The sequence below is a fragment of the Argentina anserina genome, chromosome 5, assembly GCF_933775445.1.
Source record: "Argentina anserina chromosome 5, drPotAnse1.1, whole genome shotgun sequence".
Classification (NCBI taxonomy): domain Eukaryota; kingdom Viridiplantae; phylum Streptophyta; class Magnoliopsida; order Rosales; family Rosaceae; genus Argentina; species Argentina anserina.
This window is the reverse complement of record NC_065876.1, coordinates 24,797,065-24,818,656: the sequence shown is the minus strand read 5'-3', so window position 1 is coordinate 24,818,656 and position 21,592 is coordinate 24,797,065. Positions and strand designations below refer to the sequence as shown.

General features: G+C 37.4%; 2 protein-coding genes and 1 long non-coding RNA gene across 3 annotated transcripts; 2 read left to right on the top strand and 1 right to left on the bottom strand.

Moving 5' to 3' along the window:
• The first annotated feature begins 520 nt into the window (after positions 1–520).
• Positions 521–2,178, top strand: LOC126795806 (uncharacterized). Its single transcript, XM_050522558.1, has 2 exons — positions 521–779; positions 1,358–2,178. Exon 2 carries the CDS (start codon positions 1,369–1,371, stop codon positions 2,176–2,178), a length of 810 nt encoding a protein of 269 aa, XP_050378515.1. The 5' UTR covers positions 521–779; positions 1,358–1,368.
• A 6,895-nt stretch (positions 2,179–9,073) lies between these two features.
• Positions 9,074–12,041, bottom strand: LOC126796141 (uncharacterized). Its single transcript, XR_007672312.1, has 6 exons — positions 11,650–12,041; positions 11,440–11,548; positions 11,292–11,361; positions 10,725–10,795; positions 9,291–9,449; positions 9,074–9,185 (listed from the first exon to the last, which is right to left on the bottom strand). It is a non-coding gene; the product is annotated as an uncharacterized LOC126796141 (long non-coding RNA).
• Positions 12,042–15,219: 3,178 nt separating this feature from the next.
• On the top strand, positions 15,220–21,124 carry LOC126796135 (phosphoglycerate mutase-like protein 1). Its single transcript, XM_050522902.1, is given in 11 exon segments — positions 15,220–15,267; positions 15,270–15,363; positions 15,888–15,949; positions 16,044–16,151; positions 16,692–16,771; positions 17,916–18,078; positions 18,740–18,814; positions 18,951–19,039; positions 20,057–20,176; positions 20,600–20,644; positions 20,725–21,124. Coding segments are annotated over 11 exon segments (993 nt in total). The 3' UTR covers positions 20,834–21,124.
• The last annotated feature ends 468 nt before the right edge of the window (positions 21,125–21,592 follow it).

The following is a 21,592-nucleotide window of genomic DNA, read 5'->3' as shown; positions in this document are numbered from 1 at the left end:
GCTTGATGGATGCGTGTAAAACTTGAATCCATCAAGCGTATTCCCAATTTGGTAGTGTTTGTTGGGCTTTGCAACATGCCTCGGAATTTAGTGGCAGTGGACAGTTTGGAATAGTGTCGGCTTTGCAACGGGCCTCAATATTTAGTGAAATTTTGAAGGTTTGATTAGGGCATCCGTGTCGAGCTTGCAGTTGGGCCTTGAGACCTGACATGGGCTTTACACTGTTTTACATGGACTTTGAAGTTGTTGATAGTTTGAGCTTAAGTTTTAGGTGAGGCATGGGCCTTTGTAATACGGGCTTGTTTCCAATTATTTTATTTGTAGAGGCCCAAAGAGATACGATGACGCAGCCCTTTACTTCGTTTCACTTCAATCTATCATTCTTCACCTTTTCTATTTGGTTCTTTCTGTCGCCGTATCAGTAGAGCAATAAAGTGGAGAGAAACTTGAAGGCGGACTGAAGATGGACACGTAGGAGCTTCCATAAAGCACAGAAAATTGGGGTGGTATCTATGCTTGACGAGAGAAGACCACCCTTTCATTTTGTAATTTGTATTCTCAGACCAACAGTACATTGGTGGTTGAAGTCAAAGCGGTGCCACTTCACATCGATGATTTGGAACCCCATCATAGAAAACAAGAAACATACGATTTGGAATCATGGTCAGGGATCACTAGTTCTCATTGTCCCAAATGTAAAGGAGCAACCAGACGCCCACGACCTGTTCGATGAAACGCCACAGAGAAATTGACAATCTCTTCGCTAAACTTTGGAACAGGTAGTCACTGTGAGCTTTGTCATAATGAGTTTGCTTCCCCCGTTGTGGATTCAATTACTTCAAGCTTCGTTGATTTGTCTCATTAAACTTGATTGAGGTTGCTAAAACAAAAAAACATAGCACCGCCAAGAAAGTTTTTTTTAAGCTATGGCGGCACCTCTTCACATCTTTTAGTTAATCAAGGTTCTCACAGTAGCTTAATTACACATTCTCAACACATGGTTTCATTTATTATTTATTTTATATTGCTTAGTGCCATATTTTATATTTGATACATTGCTTCCCATTGCAACTTTAGGGTCACATGTTATGATATTTAGTTAAGTACTCATGTGAGGAATGTGTGACTTGACTGTTAGTTTAATTAAGCCAACAATTAAGGTTGTAATGAGCTTATGATTGTCCACTCATGTATTGATACGTATCAGAGTGGTTGGATATGGGTATAAGGTCTAGCTCCATCGACCTATCTAGGATTCATGCTGATATTGTGATCTTTTCTTGTAAGCTTTTACCAATTTCAATATAGCTGCTATTTTTATCCAATTTATAGTTTTATCTTAATATTTGGTATCCAGAGCCTACGATCATGGCGAATTTGCGGGCGAAGGGGGGTCAACCTGCTTCTCCTCGTGCTTCCGACGACGGCGTTGTTTCTGATGACCTCCTCCAATTTGAAATGGAGTTGCAGGCTCATCGTGAGGCCACGAATACTCGGCTGGATGAGACTAACGCGCAACTTGCAGATCTGAAGTCCTCGATGCAGGCTCAGCTGCAGCAGTTTCAAACGATGATGATGGAAGGGATTCAACAACAACTCGCACAGCTCAAACCTAGCATGGGACAATCGAGTGGAACACAGGTGGTGTTTACTCCGCAAAAGGGTGTGCTACCTACGGAAGGGGGTTCAGCTACCTCTTCAACCATGGCTCGTTGTGAGGGTAATTTTTCACCTAGAAATAATATTTTTGTTGATCATACTGGTGATAAGGCTGAGATTCATGATATTGTTGATGATTTGTTGGAAGTTGCTTCTGTGGGTTGCAATAAGAACCTAGTAGTTAAACCTAAATCTGTGTTTAACAAACCGATAGGAGTGAATTCCATGAATGGTGATGGTTTATCTAGTTTTTCTGCACCTTTACCAACTCAGACATATGCTCAATTTAGTGCTAATATGGTCAATCCTGAAGCTTATCCTTACATGTTTCCTTATGGCATTCCTATGTTTGGCAATTTTGCTCAGTTTATACCACCACAACCACCTCCTCTCATGCCTTTGGGCTCCCCTACCCACAAGAACAACTGCTCCACTTCCTTCGACCGCCAAATTTCATTTAACAAAACTCCATACAACTTCTCAATAAACACAACCGAACCAAACCAATGGTGTGGGTAACCAGTCACTTCCAAATAGCTCACAACAACAGATGACATTTGCTCAAACGTTTCCCGACAACTCACAACCTCAAATGGCTTATGCTCAACCATTTTTCAACCCCTACTACTTTCAGAGCCATGCTCAGCCAGTGGGTGACCCTAATTTGCCAACTATGAAACAGATGAGACTTGAGTTTGGCACTTTCAGTGGTGGTGATCCTGTTGAGTGGTTGAATAAGGCAGAACAATACTTTGAGTTCTACCAAATTCCAGAGGAAAGGAAGCTTTCTATAGCCACTATGCATCTCACTCACAAAGCATCTGACAGGTGGTATATGTTTAAACATGATTTTCCTAGCACTTGGCAAGGATTGAGTGACTTACTCATGCGTGAGTTTAGTGCTTATAACCGATCAGAATATCAGGCAGCTGTAGCTAGGATGAATCAAATGGGTACAATGGAAGAATATATGGAACATTTTACCAAGTTGTCTAGAAGAGCTCCTGGTTTCCCTGCAGAGTTATTATTGTCTTGCTTTATAGAAGGTCTCAAGGATGAAATCAGAACTGCGGTGCATGCCATGAAACCTAGAACATTGTATGAAGCTTGTGACTTAGCTAGGTTATTTGAAAGAGGAGCAAAGCAGCAGCATAACAAGCTCAGTCATTTCAAAAGTACCTCTGCAGGCACTTCTGCAAGTAGTAGTTCACATAAGCCTACACATGCAAGTACCCATGTCAAACCCTACAATACCAACTACAATCACCCTGCTAAACCCTACAACTCCAACTACAATCAGCAAGCTGGAGCACAGAATAACCAGGGAGTCACCAGAGTTAGATTAACTGAAGCAGAATTTGCTGCCAAGAAGGCTAATAGGGAGTGCTATTTTTGTCCTGAGCCTTACAAGGAAGGACATAGATGCAGGAAGAAAGGTCAATTAATGAGTTTGGAGATAATCCCTAATGATATAGAATGTGGATCAGAGGAAGAACAAACTCAACTAGTGGAAGTAGCTCCCTTGGTTGATTTAGATGAGCCACTGATTCGTTTGCAAGTTATGGGAGGGGCACATTCTAATACTATGCAGTTGAAGGGTAGATTGATTATGAATGGTAGAATGATACATGTACTTATTGATTCATGTGCAACACATAATTTCATTCATCCTAATTTGCTGAAGGGTAGCAAGACTAAAGTAACCTATTTGACTCCTTTAAATGTGGCTATGGCAAGTGGTGCTCGAGTTAAAACACAAGGGGAGGTAAAACTTTCTCTTCAGTTGCAGGACTTTGAATTTGAGCATGATTTTTATGTGTTACCAGTAAATGGATGTGAAGTGGTGTTGGGCACAATTTGGTTGAAAACTTTGGGAGATATTATATGAAATTTTGAGCTAATGAGGATGAAATTCACAGTGAAAGGGAGTGAGTATGTATTACATGGACTAGCATCAACGGAAGCTACTATGATTAGTAGCAAGGCTATGACCATGTTAATTAGAAAAGAGAAGGAAGCTATATTATTACAAATACTACCAGCTCAGGGTGCATCAGAGGAACAAAACCAAGTTCACCCATAAATTCAAGCTATTTTGGAGAAATATTCAGAATTGTTCAATCCCCCAACTACCCTGCCACCAAAAAGAGAGCAAGACCATTGCATATAATTGTTACCTAATACAACCCCAATCAGTGTCAGGCCCTACAGGTATCCTCATTTCCAAAAATTAAAAATTGAAAAGATTGTTCAAGAGTTGTTGGACAATGGTGTGATAAGGCCTAGCAAGAGCCCATTTTCTTCTCCAGTGTTGTTGGTCAAAAAGAAGGATGGAACTTGGAGAATGTGTGTTGATTACAAGTCACTCAATGCTGCAACAGTTAAGGATAAGTATCCTATTCCAGTAGTTGATGAGTTACTAGATGAAGTTTGTGGAGCTAGGATTTTTTCCAAGCTTGACCTCAGATCTGGATACCACCAAATAAGAATGAACCCTGCAGATGTGAGCAAGATAACTTTCAGGACACACAATGGGCATTATGAATTTTTAGTGATGCCTTTTGGTCTCACCAATGCACCAGCAACATTTCAGTCAGTTATGAATGAGGTGCTGAGGAATTTATTAAGGCATGGTTTGTTAGTATTTTTTGATGATATCTTGATATATAGTAAAACCTTGGAAGCTCATGTGGATATGTTGGAGAAGGTGTTTGTAATAATGCAGCAAAATGAGCTGAAAATTAAAATGAGTAAATGCAGTTTTATCGTTGATGCAGTAGAATATTTGGGGCATGTAATTAGTGCTCAGGGAGTTTCAGTGGATCCAAAAAAGATTGCATGTATCAAGGATTGGAAGAAACCAACCACTTTGAAGGGCTTGAGAGGGTTTTTAGGATTAGCTGGGTATTACAGAAAATATGTGAGACATTTTGGTTTAATTGCAAAGCCACTCACTGACATGTTGAAAGTAGGGGGGTTTCAGTGGACTCCAGCATCTACTAAAGCTTTTGAAACCTTGAAATATGCATTGATGAACACACCAGTTTTGGCCTTACCAGATTTTTCCAAGGAGTTTTGTGTTGAATGTGATGCTTCAGGGATTGGAATTGGAGCAGTTTTATCTCAAGAGGGTCATCCTGTGGCTTATTTGAGCAAGGCATTGGCTCCAAGACATGTTGCTCTTTCAGTCTATGACAAAGAGATGATGGCAGTTGTTTTTGCAGTACAACATTGGAGGCCATATTTACTTGGCAATCATTTTAGAATCTATACAGACCACAGGACCATCCAATATTTTTTAGAGCAGAAGATTCAAACTCCAACTCAGCAAAAATGGTTACTCAAATTAGCTGGCTACAATTATTCAATCTATTACAAACCAGGCAAGCACAATGCAGCTTCAGATGCTTTGTCCAGGAGGAAGAGTCTAGAAACAGAGGAGACTGGGATGATTACAAAGTACTTGTCCCTGCAAGTAATATTTGGAGTTTCTTCACCAGTCTCTAGTTTTGTTGCTGAGATTCAACATGCATGTTTGCAAGATGATGAAGCCAAAAAAATTATTGAAGAGATAACAACAGATGAAACTCAACATCCTAACTATAAACTGGTCAATAATCAACTGTTATACAAAACCAAGGTTTTTGTGCCAAAGTGTGACAATTGGAGGAGTAAAATCATTGGTGAGTTGCACAATGGTTATCAAGGGGGTCATGCTGGAAGACATAGAACCAGGAAAAGGGTGTCAAGGGTGTTCGCTTGGCCATGTATGCATTCTGATGTCAAACATTTTGTATCCACATGTCATATTTGTCAGCAGAACCATTATGAGACAGTGTTACCACCAGGGTTGCTGCAACCAAATTCTATTCCTGAGAGGGATTGGAGTTGCATTTCACTTGATTTTATTGAGGAATTACCAAGCTCTAATGGTTATACTGTTATCATGGTGGTCATTGATAGATTTACCAAGTTTGCTCATTTCTTGCCTTTAGCCCATCCTTATACTGCAGCCTCAGTGGTTCAACAGTTTGTTAATGGAATCTACAAGTTACATGGAATGCCAGACTCCATTATTTCTGACAGAGACCCTATATTTTTGAGCAGTTTTTGGTCCACTTTCTTTGAGTTACAGGGTACCACTTTGTGCAAGAGTTCAGCATATCATCCTCAAACAGATGGCCAAACTGAAAATCTCAATAGAACCTTGGAGCAGTACTTGAGATGTGTAGTTGGAGAGAGACCTCAGTCATGGAGTGAAGCTCTACCCTGGGCTGAGTTTTGGTACAATAGCTCATTTCATTCTGCCATTGGCATGACACCTTTTCAGGCTTTATATGGGTATGAGCCTCCAGTGGTGAGAGCTTATGTGCCAGGGTCAACTGCTGTGGATGTTGTTGATCAACAACTAAGGGATAGGGATACTCTTTTGGCTGTGTTGAAAAGGAATTTACAAATTGCACAAGCAAGGATGAAACAGTTCTATGATAAGAGGCACACTGAGAGGGAATTTAATCAAGGTGATTGGGTTTATTTGAAGTTACAGCCATATAGGCAGCAATTTGTTCACAAAAGACTCTTCCATAAGCTATCTCCAAGATATTATGGACCTTACCAGATTGAAAAGAAAATTGGGAAAGTAGCATATAGGCTCAAACTTCCAGCTACTGCTAAAGTTCATCCAGTTTTTCATGTCTCATTGCTCAAGAAGAAGCTTGGTGATGCAGCAGTAACAGCAGCTCACTTGCCTCCTGATTTGGACCCCTATAATCCAAGATGGTATCCTGCAAAAGTGTTGGCTCGAGGGATGTTTAAGAAGAATAATGCAGCAGTGACAAAATGGCTTATTCAGTGGATTGGTACTGCAGAAGAAGAGGCTACTTGGGAGGAAGTTGATGATCTTATGCAGAGGTTTCCAGATTTTAAAGCTTGAGGTCAAGCTTTTGCTTAAGGGGGTTGCAATGTTATGATATTTAGTTAAGTACTCACGTGAGGAATGTGTGACTTGACTGTTAGTTTAATTAAGCCAACAATTAAGGTTGTAATGAGTTTATGATTGTCCACTCATGTATTGATACGTGTCAGAGTGGTTGGATATGGGTATAAGGTCTAGCTCCATTGACCTATCTAGGATTCATGCTGATATTGTGATCTTTTCTTGTAAGCTTTTACCAATTTCAATATAGCTGCTATTTCTATCCAGTTTATGGTTTTATCTTAATATCACACGTATGGGGAACGTAGCACATGCTATATTTGGTTGTGGTGATTGAGGGTTGGTTATTTGGTGGTGCTTTTAGAAAGGAAACATAGATTTTGGACAGGTTGTTTGGCTATGATGGTTATCGGAAAGTCGAGATAGTGATAGTGATGGATTTTGTGGTGTAGTTTTGCATATGGATTCTGTGTTCGGTTTTGTAGAATCAGGCTATGGTAACAGAGTAATCATATGGTGACCGTTGTCGTAACCATAATGCCATAGTGACCCAAAACCACGTAGAACAAAACCATAGTAACAAGTAGCCACCGTATCGTATTCATAGAACCAGTAACCGTAGTATCCAGAGCCAAGTAAGCATAGTATCCAAAGCCAAGTAACAAGAGAACCAGAACCCTGAAGTAGCCATAGGAACCAGTAACCAAAGTATCATAAGGAACCAGTATCCATAATGATCAGATAACCATTATATCCAAAGTAACCAAAGAACCATAGTGTCAAGCCACCAAAGATAGACCAAGTCACCAAAGAACCAGTAACCATAGTAACTGTAGCCAAGTAACAAGAGAACCGGAATAACCATCGATCATCGTAACAAGAACATAGTAACCAAGAAGACAAAGAACCATCCGCGAGGGATTATGAAAGCAACCGGGCCTTAAGTAATAGAACTGTAATAAGAACAAGAGAAAGCAGAGAGGACATCGTTTGGACCTTTTGCAGAGAACAACTTCTGATATCTTTGCTGGGTCTCTATGTATCTCTTTATCTCGTCTCCCTTCTCCCTTCTTTTTTCTTTCACGGTGGTTGCTCCTTTATCTATTGTGTACTTGCTGAGAAGGTTGTATTTGAATGGGTCTCTTGTGGCGTAGCCTTTGATCTCATTCTGACACCTTCTTGTTCGAGTTGGAGTTTGATTACACTAGCTTTGTACGTATCTCATATGAACAAGACAAGTGTTAAATGACGTTTAGAGGCAATATGCTTCTTTTAACTTTTCTTTTTTTACCGAAAATAATTTTTTTTTTCAGTTTCAACAATATGATGTAAAACAAAGTGAACTTTGATACTTAGACAAGATTGACGATCCATTAAAATGAGTCAATCTTCTGAAATCTAGTTTGGGGGTCTAAACACTAGTAAATCTTGCTAAAAAATTATCTGAAGTCACCCCTTATAAGCTACCAAGAGCTTCTGAAGTGATATATTACACAGCTAAAATAGAGTCAACAGTTGCCAATTGGAGAGAGCTATGCCAGTGTGGAACGAGTGAAGTATTGCTCAAACTATTGAATGAATGGACACCTACTTCTGCAGTGTGTGTGGGTGTTTAGTCTTATGTTTTTAAAATATATATATATATATATATATATATATATATATATATATATATTTGTTTATATTGAAAAAAGAATTAAAGTACTGGAGCCAAATATTTCCATTTAAAAGTAGAAGAACGATTATATGTTGATTCCCCCTGTGAATACGATAGGTTTATGGTCCTTGTGCTGGGGAGCAGATAATTCGGCATTATAAACTATTAACATATGAATCTGAGTGTTCTACTAAGAACTGTCGTACATAACATCTCTGGCTACACGCTAGGACATCACGCTTTCTTTAATTAGAATCAAACCCTCAAATTGCACTTTCCAAACACTAGGCCAAAAATTGATGTTGACAATGGTTTTTGCCAATTGTGGGTGTATCATTGTCTATTGAACAATTGTCTGTAACATGGTTTAGACAATGCACGAAAATCATTGTCTGATATCTAAATCAGACAATGCACATGGTTAAAAGACCTATTGTCTGAATACTAGAATGGACAATGTTTTTTATTAAACAGACATTGTATAAGACTACCTTTTAACTATGGTTCTTTTCCAATGTGCTATTTTTAGAGTAATATAAGACAATGTTTTCTTTTTACTTGTCCATTGACTAAAGTATTTCAATACAATAGTTCATTCTATATTTGACTATTGTGTATAATTGGTCGCAGACAATGCTTTTTAATCAATGTAGACAGTAGTCTTTCTCATTTTAGTTATTTTATGTAATTTAAGTTTTGTTTTTCATTTTAATTGTCATTTGTTTCCAATAATCAAAACCAATTCAAAGAAATTGCATTATCATAATCATCCAATTCATTACATCATCTCTATTATATCAAATGCACTATGATAAGCTAATGCATTACTATGTTGGTCTTTCTTCAAGAATTCATGTAGATACTCAGCCCACTCTCGACCATCAGTTGCATTCTCAGAGAAGATTCAATATCATCTTTCATGACACAAAGTACCTATAGTAAAATAACAAAATCTAAAATTCAGATCTAATGATACACATTTAGTCTTTGGAGCAAAATCAATTATGTTGGTTTATACAATATCCTTATACCATTTACCTGCCAGAGTTCCTCAGTTACAAACGGCATGGAGGGGTGTAGCAATTTAAGTATGTTTTAAAAAAAAACATACAATAGAACTACATGAGCAACATAAGCCTCAGAGACGCTACCAGATTGGGAAAGTCGAGCTTTGTTGGCCTCAATATACCTGGAGAACTGTCAGTCAACCAATAGTTTGCACATCAGTAATTCAACACATCCTATGAAGAATAAGAAAGTAATAGCATAATTATACACTTTCTTGTACAGAACATTTTCCAGTTACAACTCTATCCACTAAAGTCCCACAGATCCTCCTGTTTTTACTTTTTTCTTTATTTTCCTCCATATTGTTCTCTAGTGATATTTCATTTTAGACAACCACCAGAGCCTAGCAGTTAAAGGGAATAATGTTGGCACTGCATTTTCACACCTGTATTTCTAACTATCTGTGGAGTACAAGTGGTGTAATATATTAAATGTGAAGTGATTTTTCAGCACGCCACATATCAGCTAAAAACCTTTATCATGCACAATTTTGAAGTTGTACAGATTCTACGTCTCTTGGTTTGAGTTCTATATGACGACTAACATACTCTATGAACTGACTTCATCTATAGTTTCTATGGTGTTTTAGCACTTGAGGCATAACTCATCATGCTTGATGAATGCCATTAAAGTAACACACACACAGTTTGTGTCAATGATTTATGAGATAAAATTATCCTATGATAACCATCGCAAGTTAAATATCTGTCTCATGCGCATTATGTTAAATTAAATCCTGGACATACCAATAAGCAAAATCACCCAAAAAACAAATGTATGAGTCTCTTCCTACAACTCCAAAAAAAAACTTGTCATAGCTTGCTGTCAGAGTCGATAAGAAAATGAAGTTTCGAGATCTGAAAAAGCAGAAGCCTACTTCTAGTTAGTGAATGAAAGTAAAATGAACTCAAGATGCAGAAACGCATTCTGAAAATGAAACAAGAAAATAAAACTCAAGATTTTCCGAAATAGTGTACAAACTTTAAAACACCATAAGTTTCTCAAATCAACTTCGTTTTGCATGAAACTAAAACTAAAACGATCCTTGAAGAGTCTATTTTACGGTGTTAAAAGCTGAGAATGAAACAAAAAAGGTAGGGTTTTCGTTTAACATGAATAGCCACTGACTTAGTTTGTTGAAGTCATTCAAGCATTATGTTGAACACTTGATGTGATTCTGTCTCTAAATCAGATTTATAGTCCTAATAGAGAACCATGTATATCTAATAATCAAAAGTGCATCCAAACAACATATTTGAACACAAAGAACATAAATTTAGCTAGATGGAAGTGCGTATTATCAAGAGAAAGAGTAAGTTCTAATGTTGAAGCATAATGGAGAAGATTTATGTGATTTGAAAGATAAATACATACCAACCTCTTAAGAAAGAGAAACATAGTTACCTCAAGCAGTGGTCTTAGCCATTCTTTCTTCTTGTTAGTACTATAGCAAGCTTATTCTGGTAACCATACCCCTGACAAATATTGAAGAAACAAAAGAGAACATTCATATACATCAACTAACATAGATGATTCAAACAATATCATTTCATTTACTACCTCAAACTTTAACGAAATAATAACTCAATGAACCAAATCCAATGCGGTTAGTATAGACCATAAATTCAAGTAAAACCATTTTGGATAAATATTCACTACTTCTCAATATTTACAACATGCATTGATCACAAACTTTTCCAAGTTGACTGTAATGATAATCACTAAAATCCTTATAATTCTTCCTTTCCAAGTGGAGATCGATCTCTCTTTTCTGTTGTCAAGTGCCTCAACCAAATTTAAGTACCTAATACACAGTAAAATTTCAAAACCATAGCCCAAAGCAAGCAAGTAAAATCCAAGGCTTCTTAGTTCTTACATCATACGTACAATGTTCATTGATAGTTCAAAACAAGTCCAACATTTTATAATTAATAGTAAAATGCAAAGAGCAAAAATCATCAAGGCCCTTACCAAATCTTCTTATCCACATCAAAATGCAAGCTTTCTTCTGCATTCCACTACATGCAACTCCTTCAGTCACCTAAAATTCCCAGAGGATTAACATTGTAGCTATGATCCAATTTGCTAATCCCATCAGATTCTATATAGCGAACCTTACCTTTTCTGTTTTTAATTATATTCAAATCAGTAACCTTTATTCCTTCTATCTCGGTAATTTCCAAGCTTTAAAGATTTATGAGACTCCCCATATTGACCAAAGTCAAAATCTGATCCCTCACAATTAATCAGAATTCCAAATATTGTATTAGAAATCAATCCAATACAAAACGATAGCTCCAAAATGAAAGAGAAGACAAGGTTTACCTACCAAAATCGTTTTCTGAAACCCTAGCCGTCGTGAGCTGCGAAGCTATGGTGGAGGAGCGGCGATGGTGTCTAATTTTGAAAGTGAGCTTAGGGATCTGAGTCACCATAGGCCTCTAGCTCCGGTGATGTTGCAGACTCAGCCTCCTAGCCTCGGTGGCTGCCCATACTTTTAGTTTTTACTCTCCTTTATTTCCAAGAGTCGAGCGGCTAACGAGAAATCGCCGGGTATAGAGACTCCATGGCTGGTAATGATAGGGGAGGTAGGAGTTGTTGTTGGACTGTGAGATTGGGTAGGTTATGATTAGAAGAAGACAATGGCCGGAGTTGGCCTTATCGGCGTCGACAGAGGGAAAAAGAAAGAGAGCTCGGTAAGAAAAGGGAAAGGTGACTTAGGGTTAGAGGATGAAGGAGAGAGAGGCATGACAGATTGAGAGTTGGCGACTTTAATGAGAGCCCAACTTCGATTTGTACTAATGCACAAAGATGAGAATGCCCTTACGTTTATAAAAAGCATTGTTAATCATTTTTTCGGACAATGCATCAAAACCTCTCAAACCAACCTATTATACAATATATATTGTGTAAAACAGTTCGGACAATATTTCGGAAAAGATGAAAAATCATTGTCCTCAGCACGTGTATAGACAATATTTAATTACAAACTATTGTCTATAGCAGAAACATTGATAATGTGTTTTGAGGCAAAATATAAAGTATTATCTTACATGAGATCTGACAATGGTACCTATAAAGCCATTTTCCGCATAGAAATTTCAGACAATGCTTATTTCGAAACTATTGTCTTGCATTGTTTATTTGACATTTTGGCCTAGTGAAAAGTCATTGTTGTGGAATTCAGTATATGTCGTATCAATTCTCTGATGTATACAGACGAATTTTCTTAGTGTTTTCAGACAATCTAGTATTTTACATTGGGGGAATGTTGGTTCAAATCACAGGTTTGCCGGAATTCTTGGTTAAATCAATTCATAGTTTGGCACCATTTCTCAATTGGTTATCGAAGGATTTTTTTTTTTTTTGAGTCTTGACTGCCTCTTGAAGCTGGTATTTTCATATGCCCTATATAAACCCATATGAGAAAATTAAAAATTGTTAACCAGTGTTATATCAGTTTGTGGAGTTGTTGCATGGTAAGGAAACAACAGACAAGTAGTATCATATTTTCTGGTTCCAGATAGGCAGAATAACTCTTCAGCAGGCTAGGTTTTTAATTAATATGAGCTTTTCACTTCTGTTATGAGTTGATTCGAGTACAAACTCCTCTCATAGTTCTGACCTATGATTTTCATGCTCACTTAGGCTCTTAAAGATCGTTGCATGGAGTTGTTATCTATGGAAGTTCCAACAGATGCCTCAAAAATCTTGGAACCAGAAAGAGAAGCCCCCTCTGCCGTCGCCAAATCATTTTGGGATGTGGGGGTGCCTCTGTCCGCAGCATCTAGCTCCTGTTCGGAGAAGGTTGGACTTGACACATCAAGGGGTGAAGGTCCCCAAAAATCTATCAACACCACTGATGCCAAAATCACATCTAGCATCATAGCTTCTGTTGCATTCCTTGTCATCGCTGTCATTGTAGGATACCTCCTCCTATCTGTCAAGTCATAGTTCAACCGAACACTTAGGTTGAAATGTGATTACCCTTTTGTCATCCTAGGAAAGTAAATTTAGTCTTTTTACTGTGAGCCTGTGAGGACTGTAGGAGTACCTTTAAAATTGATATTAACTATGTAGGTTCTATATTTTACCATGCGTCTTATTAGAGTTAAAAACAACAGTTTGATAGTTTCAGACGATAGTTTCAGACGATCGCTTGGTTTTCTCAAGACACATTCCACATAGTGGCTCACCCCAGATCAGAAAGACAGAATCACCACCTTTTCTTTGTGAGAATTATTAATGTATGTATGCACATTGAAGATCTCATCAATTAGGTAGGCAAATGGATAAGCAGTAAGAAAACTACGATTCAACTTACAGATGCAAAACCAAATGCGCATGACCCAACTGTGATGCATGCTAAACAACTTGGTAGACCTCATTGGTTGGTGGAAAACATAGAGCTCTATAAGTAATTGTTGTCTCTCTTTTCATTAAGCAATACCCTCACAATGTAGCCTCGAAGCTCGAGCTTCTCTAGTTTTTCTTCATTTTAATTCTGTCCTGCAGCAACTTCATTATTCCTCTCATCAACTTAGCTTTACAAATTAGCCATGCCACTGTTCGAAGGAAATGCAATTATCCCTCTGTGTTGTAGTCCTGTTTTCTGTCTCGCTCATGGAAGTGATTCACTTGGTAGGCAAACCGGCCTTTCGACTGTTACCATAAACCTAGTGAGTGGAAGAAGTGTCCATGGAAGATGATCAAAGACGTCTGGGTTCAAATGTTAGATTCTTTTGTTTAAATCAAATGTTAGATTCTTTTGTTTAAATAACAAATCACTAGTCTCATTTCAAACCTCATTTTGAGAGTTGTATCTTGGTAGTCAATTTTGTAGTCGAGTTATTGGGAAGCTCATGCTAGTAATGCTTTCATCGAGTGACTCAATGGAGAAGAAGTGTACTTGGAGGGAGGAGTAAATATAGCAATAAAGCATCTATAATTTGCACAGTACAGTCAGTACTACTTCTTTCAGCAAAACTCAGAAAAAACTCAGAAATGAAAGAATTGAGAAAACATTTTCATCACGCTCATGATCTTCAGCCGGCCTTGTGTCATTATTGGAGACTAAACGTTTCAAAAGGACGCTAGTAGGGAGATTGTTGTGCATGGAAATGAAGAGGTGCTCAGCTACAAACCTAGCCAGGGTTGGTTATCTGAAAATACTAGATGGAAGTTAAAGAGTACAAGCCGCGGATATTTTAGAAGAATTTCACTTTTATTTTTGAATTATTCATATTACAAAAATTACATCTTAATCAATAATAAAATAATTTTTAAAAGTAAAATACTTCTTACTTGATAATCATTATAATCAAGTAAGATTGTTGTTTTTAGTGTCAATTACAACCTCATTAAGATCATTGTAATCACACAGATGATCGACCTCACTCAGAACGTCGATGTTGCCACTAAAATCTTCGATGTCGTCACTCAGAACAACTATGTCACTAAGATCTTCTTCAATTGAATCATTAAGATCTCCCACCACTAAGATCTTGAGTTGAGCCGCAATGGTCTCCTTGTCACATAGGACTTAATTCCCTTTCCTCACTAAGAATCTTCATAAATATTCTTGCCACACTCCGCCATTTCCAATCTCCGTCCTCGTTTTCTATGTCCAGTTGCAAAGAAAAAATTTAAAAGAGCAAAGATGGCATATAGCGACAGAAGCTCCATGCCAATTGGTGGACGTCTCTCCTCTCTTTCTGGTCCAAAAACAACGATTCCTCCGAATCCAAATTTCTCATCGAACACCCAACTAACATGCATCATGTGCCAATGCCTTGTAATATACTCAAGGATATGTCACATATTATATTATATTATATTATACCCAACTAAAAGCCTTCACGTAATTTCAGGTCCTCCTCCCCACTCCATAGCCAGCATGATGACCGTTTCCATTTCCTCTACATATACCCCCCACTTCTCACTTATTCCCCCCTCTCTGTCCCTGCTTCCACCTCCTTCCCCATTTCAAAGTTTCCAAAATCTAAACATCATTCAATCCTCCTCTGCTTCTCTTCTCCACCAGGTATCATCAACTCTCTCTCTCTCTCTCCAATCACCTCGTTACCTCATCTTTGCTTTTCTCATTTTCCATTAACGCTTTCCTCAATCTTCCTCTTTGTAATCAGCATCTGGGTCTTGTGAATTGTTCTCAGATCAATACATGCTAGAGTTTCTTTATACTTTTATCATATAAAGTTTGCAGTTTTATGATTCTTTTTTGGATATTTTGCTAGAATTGCTTAATATTTTGGATATTTTTATCAATAGTCAAAATGTGAAATCTTTTTCAGATGTAAAGCTGAAAATATTCCTTTTTTATGCTGAGGCTATGCCCTTTTGTTGTTCTGATCAAAATGTGAGAGCCTTTTGAGATTAAGGCATATGGTCCTCTATTTTAGTTGTACGTGAAAATTGGACCCAGATTGTTTTTCAAGCTGTTGGTGTCGGTTTTTCGTAAAGTATACACCTTTAGCATTTGCTCATGCTCTTTTGATTTGTGTTTCTTGTGCTTTTTCTAAGTACTGATTGTTGGGGTGCTTGATGTAGATATGGATGCTGCAGGTGCAACAAGTCTCTACCCTTTGCACCGTTCCAAAACAATCCACCTGGTTTGTGGCAAACTCTGGTTCTTGGTTTCCCTGTTCATCATTTCTGAGAAAAGATGCATTTGGGTTTTTTCTGACTATGTGATCAAATGCGCAGGTGAGGCACGCTCAAGGGATACACAATGTGGAAGGAGAAAAGGACCATTCGGCTTACATGTCTCATGATCTTTTTGATGCACATCTTACCCCTCTTGGGTGGCAACAGGTACTCAATAACTAATGGAGATGTCTAGTTTAATAGTGCGAATTCTATTATTTACTGTGAAACTTGGGAGTCATTTGGTTTTTGTCAGTTGCACTAAATTAATCGCATTGTACAATCCGACTATCCTTACTGCATTCTTGTTGAACTTACTGTATGTCTGGTTATTGTCTATAATTGATATTGGACTTGGGGGCCTGTTTCATCGAAATCCAAACAATAGAATAAGTGAGGGGTAAGGCCCTTCTCCAGTTTTTGATGTCATATGACATTGGATTTGAATCTTCAATTGATAGGGAACAGATGTTGTGTATTAATTATATCATAAAAGCTAATACAAATAGTCCAGCATAACAGACGGTCTTAAACAAGGAAGATAAGCCTCAAGTATAGCCAAAACAGGGGACTAATTTTCAATATAATAAACGTACTGCTGACCAGCATTAATTAATTTGAAAACTGATTCTTTTTCCTTTAATTTTGTGTCTGGTTCCATGTGTTTTTTTCCCAATTCTGCAGAATGATCTATTTTTCTCGTAACAGGTTGATAATCTGCACAAGCATGTTCAGGCTTGTGGACTTGCCAAAAAAATTGATTTAGTGATCACTTCTCCTTTGCTAAGGTATTGCCTATTTTCATGTCTTATATCTTGTATGCTTTCTAATTATGTTCCTGCTCTGTTTTGGATCCTTTTGTCCATGTGTATCGAACCAGTGGACCTTATATTATCACTTATAGTTTTCAACCTGTGTATTAAATGTGAAACATTTCTTGTTTTATTTGCTGTTTGGACCTTTTAGGATGTTAATAAATAGGACCAGTATCAAGTAAAAAAATTGTATTCGGAAATTGGTATTTATTAAAAATGTTAGGGATACAGACTAGAAAGAACTCTATCGCTGGCATTATTTTCTTCTTTGGTTTTCCTCCTTAGCTTGCAGTTTTCACTAGCAATAACGGGATGAATATTTTGGTCACAGTGTGATCTAACATTTTAAGAATGACTATTCTCAACATGTTGATGGAGATACATTCAGCCAATCTCGTCAGTTGGAAAATATGAATGGGATACTGTGTGCCTGTTGTGATTAATTTCTTGGGTTTAACCATCGGATGACTTAGAATTACAGGATTATATAAATAAAAACTCAAATTCTCTAATCAGAACGAGGTAGCAGTTCATATTGTTGCCTGTGTTCTAGAGATTCTCAACATCCCTAACATGGTGTGTAAATGCTGCACACCTTCAGTCATGAGGGATTACTACCGTTCTATTTATTTGTGTTGCTCTTCTTTCATTAGTCAGTATGAGATCTTTAGTCTGTAAGAAGTAGTATAACCATATTCTTCCTTCTTTTTCTTTTGATTTGGCCTTTTCTGTTGCTGACTTGCTGATGTGAGATGCATGTTGAGTTGACTTGTGACATGTCAGGACATAGGTCAGAAAATTACCATCTATAATCATAAAACTGAGGCATTTCCCTTTTTAACATACGTGCTTGACTTTAGAGGCTGCTAACGTTTGCTTATAAGTGTTGTTTAAAAGAGATACTGTAATATCTTTGAGTTTCTGAAGTTCATGCCATTATTATCTTGTGTAACTGAATGAATGTTAGGTTCATATCTTCCTCAAATTAGTTGGCGACTATTTGTAAAGGCACCTTTTTCTTAAGGAGATTATGTAATTAAGAAACAATTAAGAACATAACTGTACCAGCTGCTAGAAGTTGAAATCAAACCTCTTTTGATCAATTATTAAATTGTAGGACCATGCAGACAGCAGTGGGCGTCTTTGGAGGTGGATCATACACAGATGGGATAGATGTACCTCCTCTAATGGTTGCAAATGCGGGGAACAGTAGTCATTCTGCAATTTCAAGTCTAAACTGCCCACCGTTTGTAGCGGTTGAGCTATGCCGGGAACATTTGGTATGTCAAACTTAGTTTATTCTTTCATGTAAATGTCAAATGTACTGGTTTCCATTGTATCTTATACCATTTCTATGTGACTTCACTGAGTAATTAGTCATATGACTGATATCATATCTTTTTTTCATCCATGTTTTTTGTTTTCTGTCAAATGTGCTGGATTCCATGTCTGTATTATTGCATTAGGTGTATGACTAGTTATTTCATTAAGTAGGCATTCACCTGCCTTAGCTATATGCTTCTGTGACTCGCATGGTAGTGTTGAATGCAAGTTTAAGCTCGATCATATTATCTCCTATATGCATGACAAGTATCTGTCGTAGGATGTGTTTTTCTTTTGCCAAAAATGGTTCATCCTATGTGTTTTTGTCCTTCAGCCATACCGAGATGCTTCAAACTTTATCAAATTCTTTCATCAATGACACACTTGCTTGAACAGTAAATTTATGGGATATACATTTATGATGGTTCCACTCTAAGACAGTAAGACCTGTACTATATACAAAGTTCTGCTCAGGCCCTCTTCATCAAGTCGCAAGATTCATAGAAGATATTTTTGCTGTGCTTGTTCATCTGAATTTTTAATGAGCAAACCATTTATCTGGAATCCTGTCTTTCATGTGAAGGTTGTACTGAAATATGTGTTTCCTTTTTGCTGCAGGGTGTTCATCCATGTGATAAGAGAAGAAGCATTAGCGAGTATAGGCCTCTTTTCCCTGCAATTGACTTCTCACTGGCAAGTAATTTATTGTAATTCCGAATTGACAAAAAAAAACTGTGACTGTCATACTCTTGTCACTCTTAGTTGGATTGCTAGCCTATCTATGAACTTTGTTTGAGTGGAATCTTTTCTTGATTCACCTTTTGTTTAGATAGAGAATGATGATGACATTTTGTGGACGCCAGACATAAGAGAGAAGGATGAAGAAGTTGCAGCTAGGGGACTGAAGTTTTTGAACTGGTGATCCTTCGATTAACATGTTTCTTTTCATATACTCTTCTCTCTGTTGTTTTTGTGTTTCCTTTTTGTTTAATGGTTCTGTAACTGCATCTTTTAGATGTACAAAATACATGACGGTCTTTTAGGGAAAGAAAAGTGTGTAGAAGGGTATGGTGGTTAGTATACTAAGATGGGATGTATAAAATGAAGTTGGTGTTATGCTTTTGTAATGCATATCAGTAGTCATAATGTATGTGTTACAGCATTACACTTTATACTTTTGCTTAGTGCTTATAGGCATCTTTTAGATGTACAAAATACATGACGGTCTTTTAGGGAAAGAAAAGTGTGTAGAAGGGTATGGTGGTTAGCATACTAAGATGGGATGTATAAAATGAAGTTGGTGTTATGCTTTTGTAATGCATATCAGTAGTCATAATGTATGTGTTACAGCATTACACTTTATACTTTTGCTGAGTGCTTATAGAAAGTGTTGTGCGTATGCCACATCAATCCCCGGGATTGAAAACTCATGAGTTCAGTTCATTGAGTACACTGTATACTTTGTCATGATGTCGTCTTACCTCTACCACCTCAAGATTTAAATTATTGATCAAACCTTGGTATAGTGGTTTATTCTATAATACTTGAACCTTGACACAATTCAGTTTACTTAAGTGTCTGGGAATGTTGCATCTGTTCATAGTTCAGACTCTATGCATGTTGATCTAAGTACTATCTCTTATATTCCTTATGATGATGCTCTGTAGACTAGTTGTTGACCCTTGTGTTAAAAAAAACACCAATTAGCATCTACGTTGTTAGCTAAGCAAGCTCTTATATTTTCTGAAATTGAACAGAGAGATAATGAAATTATGTTGTTCGACAATTAGCTATTATTCCATATGACCCTAGATAATCATGATTAATTCGTAGCAATGAAGTTGTCTTCATTTGTCATTTTTTATCAGTTCCTGTATTGGAGATATCATAAGTTTTTGATTTCATATTCTCTTTTCCGACTCTGAATCGGTGCAGGTTGTGGACACGTGAAGAAAACAATATTGCAATTGTTACCCATAGCGGATTCTTGTACCACACTTTGGGTGCTTTTGGAAATGATTGCCATTCATCCATTAAGAGTGAAATATCCACGCAGTAAGTTATTTTGCTTGGTTTATCTAATGGCAAGTTTGTATTGGTTGAATCAGGTTTAAATATTTTATTGTGATTGTAAACATTGAAATTGGCTGAGAACCCTTACCTGGCCGTTAATTATTTTTCTAAACAATTGCACACATGTACATTAGGAAGCTATTAGGTGTTTAGTGTTTACTTATTAAAGCACCAGAATGTTAGATTTGTATCAGTTGCCATCTGAGGGCTTGATTCCTTGGACTTCTATAGTTTGTACCAAGCACAACCACAGTTTTCCGTTTTCTTTTTTTGATAACCATAAGAGTGACAGTCTGAATGGCTTGATTCGTAAGACTTTTTTAGTTTGTACCAAGCACAGCCATTTTTCTCCGTTCTCTTATTTTTGATGAATAATAACCATAAGAGTGGTGTTTTGATATGCAGCTTTGCCAATTGCGAGCTTCGTTCTATGGTCATTGTTGATAGGGGGTAAGCTTGTCTGAAAAATTTCATGCAGTCTTTATTTTCCCTCAATTTTCATCTTGACGTTTTTCTTGTTACGTTTGCAGTTTGATGGGGTCAAATTCCGCCTCAGCAACCAATTATCCTGGAAAAATTCCTCAGGGGCTTGATTTGCCTAGTGACGTTGCAGATGAGAAGAAACAACTTTCTAAGTAGTCGTATCCCATGAATGTTTGGAACCTTAATTTTCAGTGGCCCGTGGAGATAACCTTTTCTTGATTATTTATACAGGGAAAACGAGTAAGTTAGCGTCTTTAAGGCTGCTTAGTTCTGTTAGGCAATTTGACGATTCTCAGTTGAAGTCTTATAGATATGAAGCCTGTTAAATTGGTTATAAACTCACATATGGTTTAACTGGAATAGTCATTATTGAGGAGCTGGTACACCAAATGTTTCGTTAACTAGTAGACAACGCTCAATAAATTGTTCCTCCATTTTTCTTTCTTACTCGTTGGACCTCACTAGAAATATTTTCTGCATTTGCGTTGATTCCGTTGAATCCAAGTTTGAATGGATTTAAAGCAGTTCAATGCTTCGTGTCGATAGCTCTGGGCATTCACAGAGAACCATCTTCTACCTATGAAGCACGGACACGAGTGTATGGGTAGAAGACCAAAGAATCTGGTATGTGTTTGATGGGGGATGTCAGTGACAGTGAGTAGTCTCGGCTGTTCGTGAGTGTATGGTTTCTCTACATTCGGTTGGAGAGAGCATCTCATTCATGGTTTGTTTTGAACAGATGCTATTTGTTCTTCCTGTACCACTTATATCTCCGCATGAAAACCGAACAGGTATAAACCGTATGATCAAAAGATGGAAGCTTAACCGAAGAAAGAAAAAGAGTTCTTATTTTGCTCGAGTTAAACACTCGATGTGGATATGTCAAAACTCTCAACTTGGTTAGACTCCACACCA

What these genes read in the sequence shown, in the direction of transcription:
- LOC126795806 (XM_050522558.1), top strand. Translation starts at nt 1,369, where the DNA reads ATGGCGAATTTGCGGGCGAAGGGGGGTCAACCTGCTTCTCCTCGTGCT.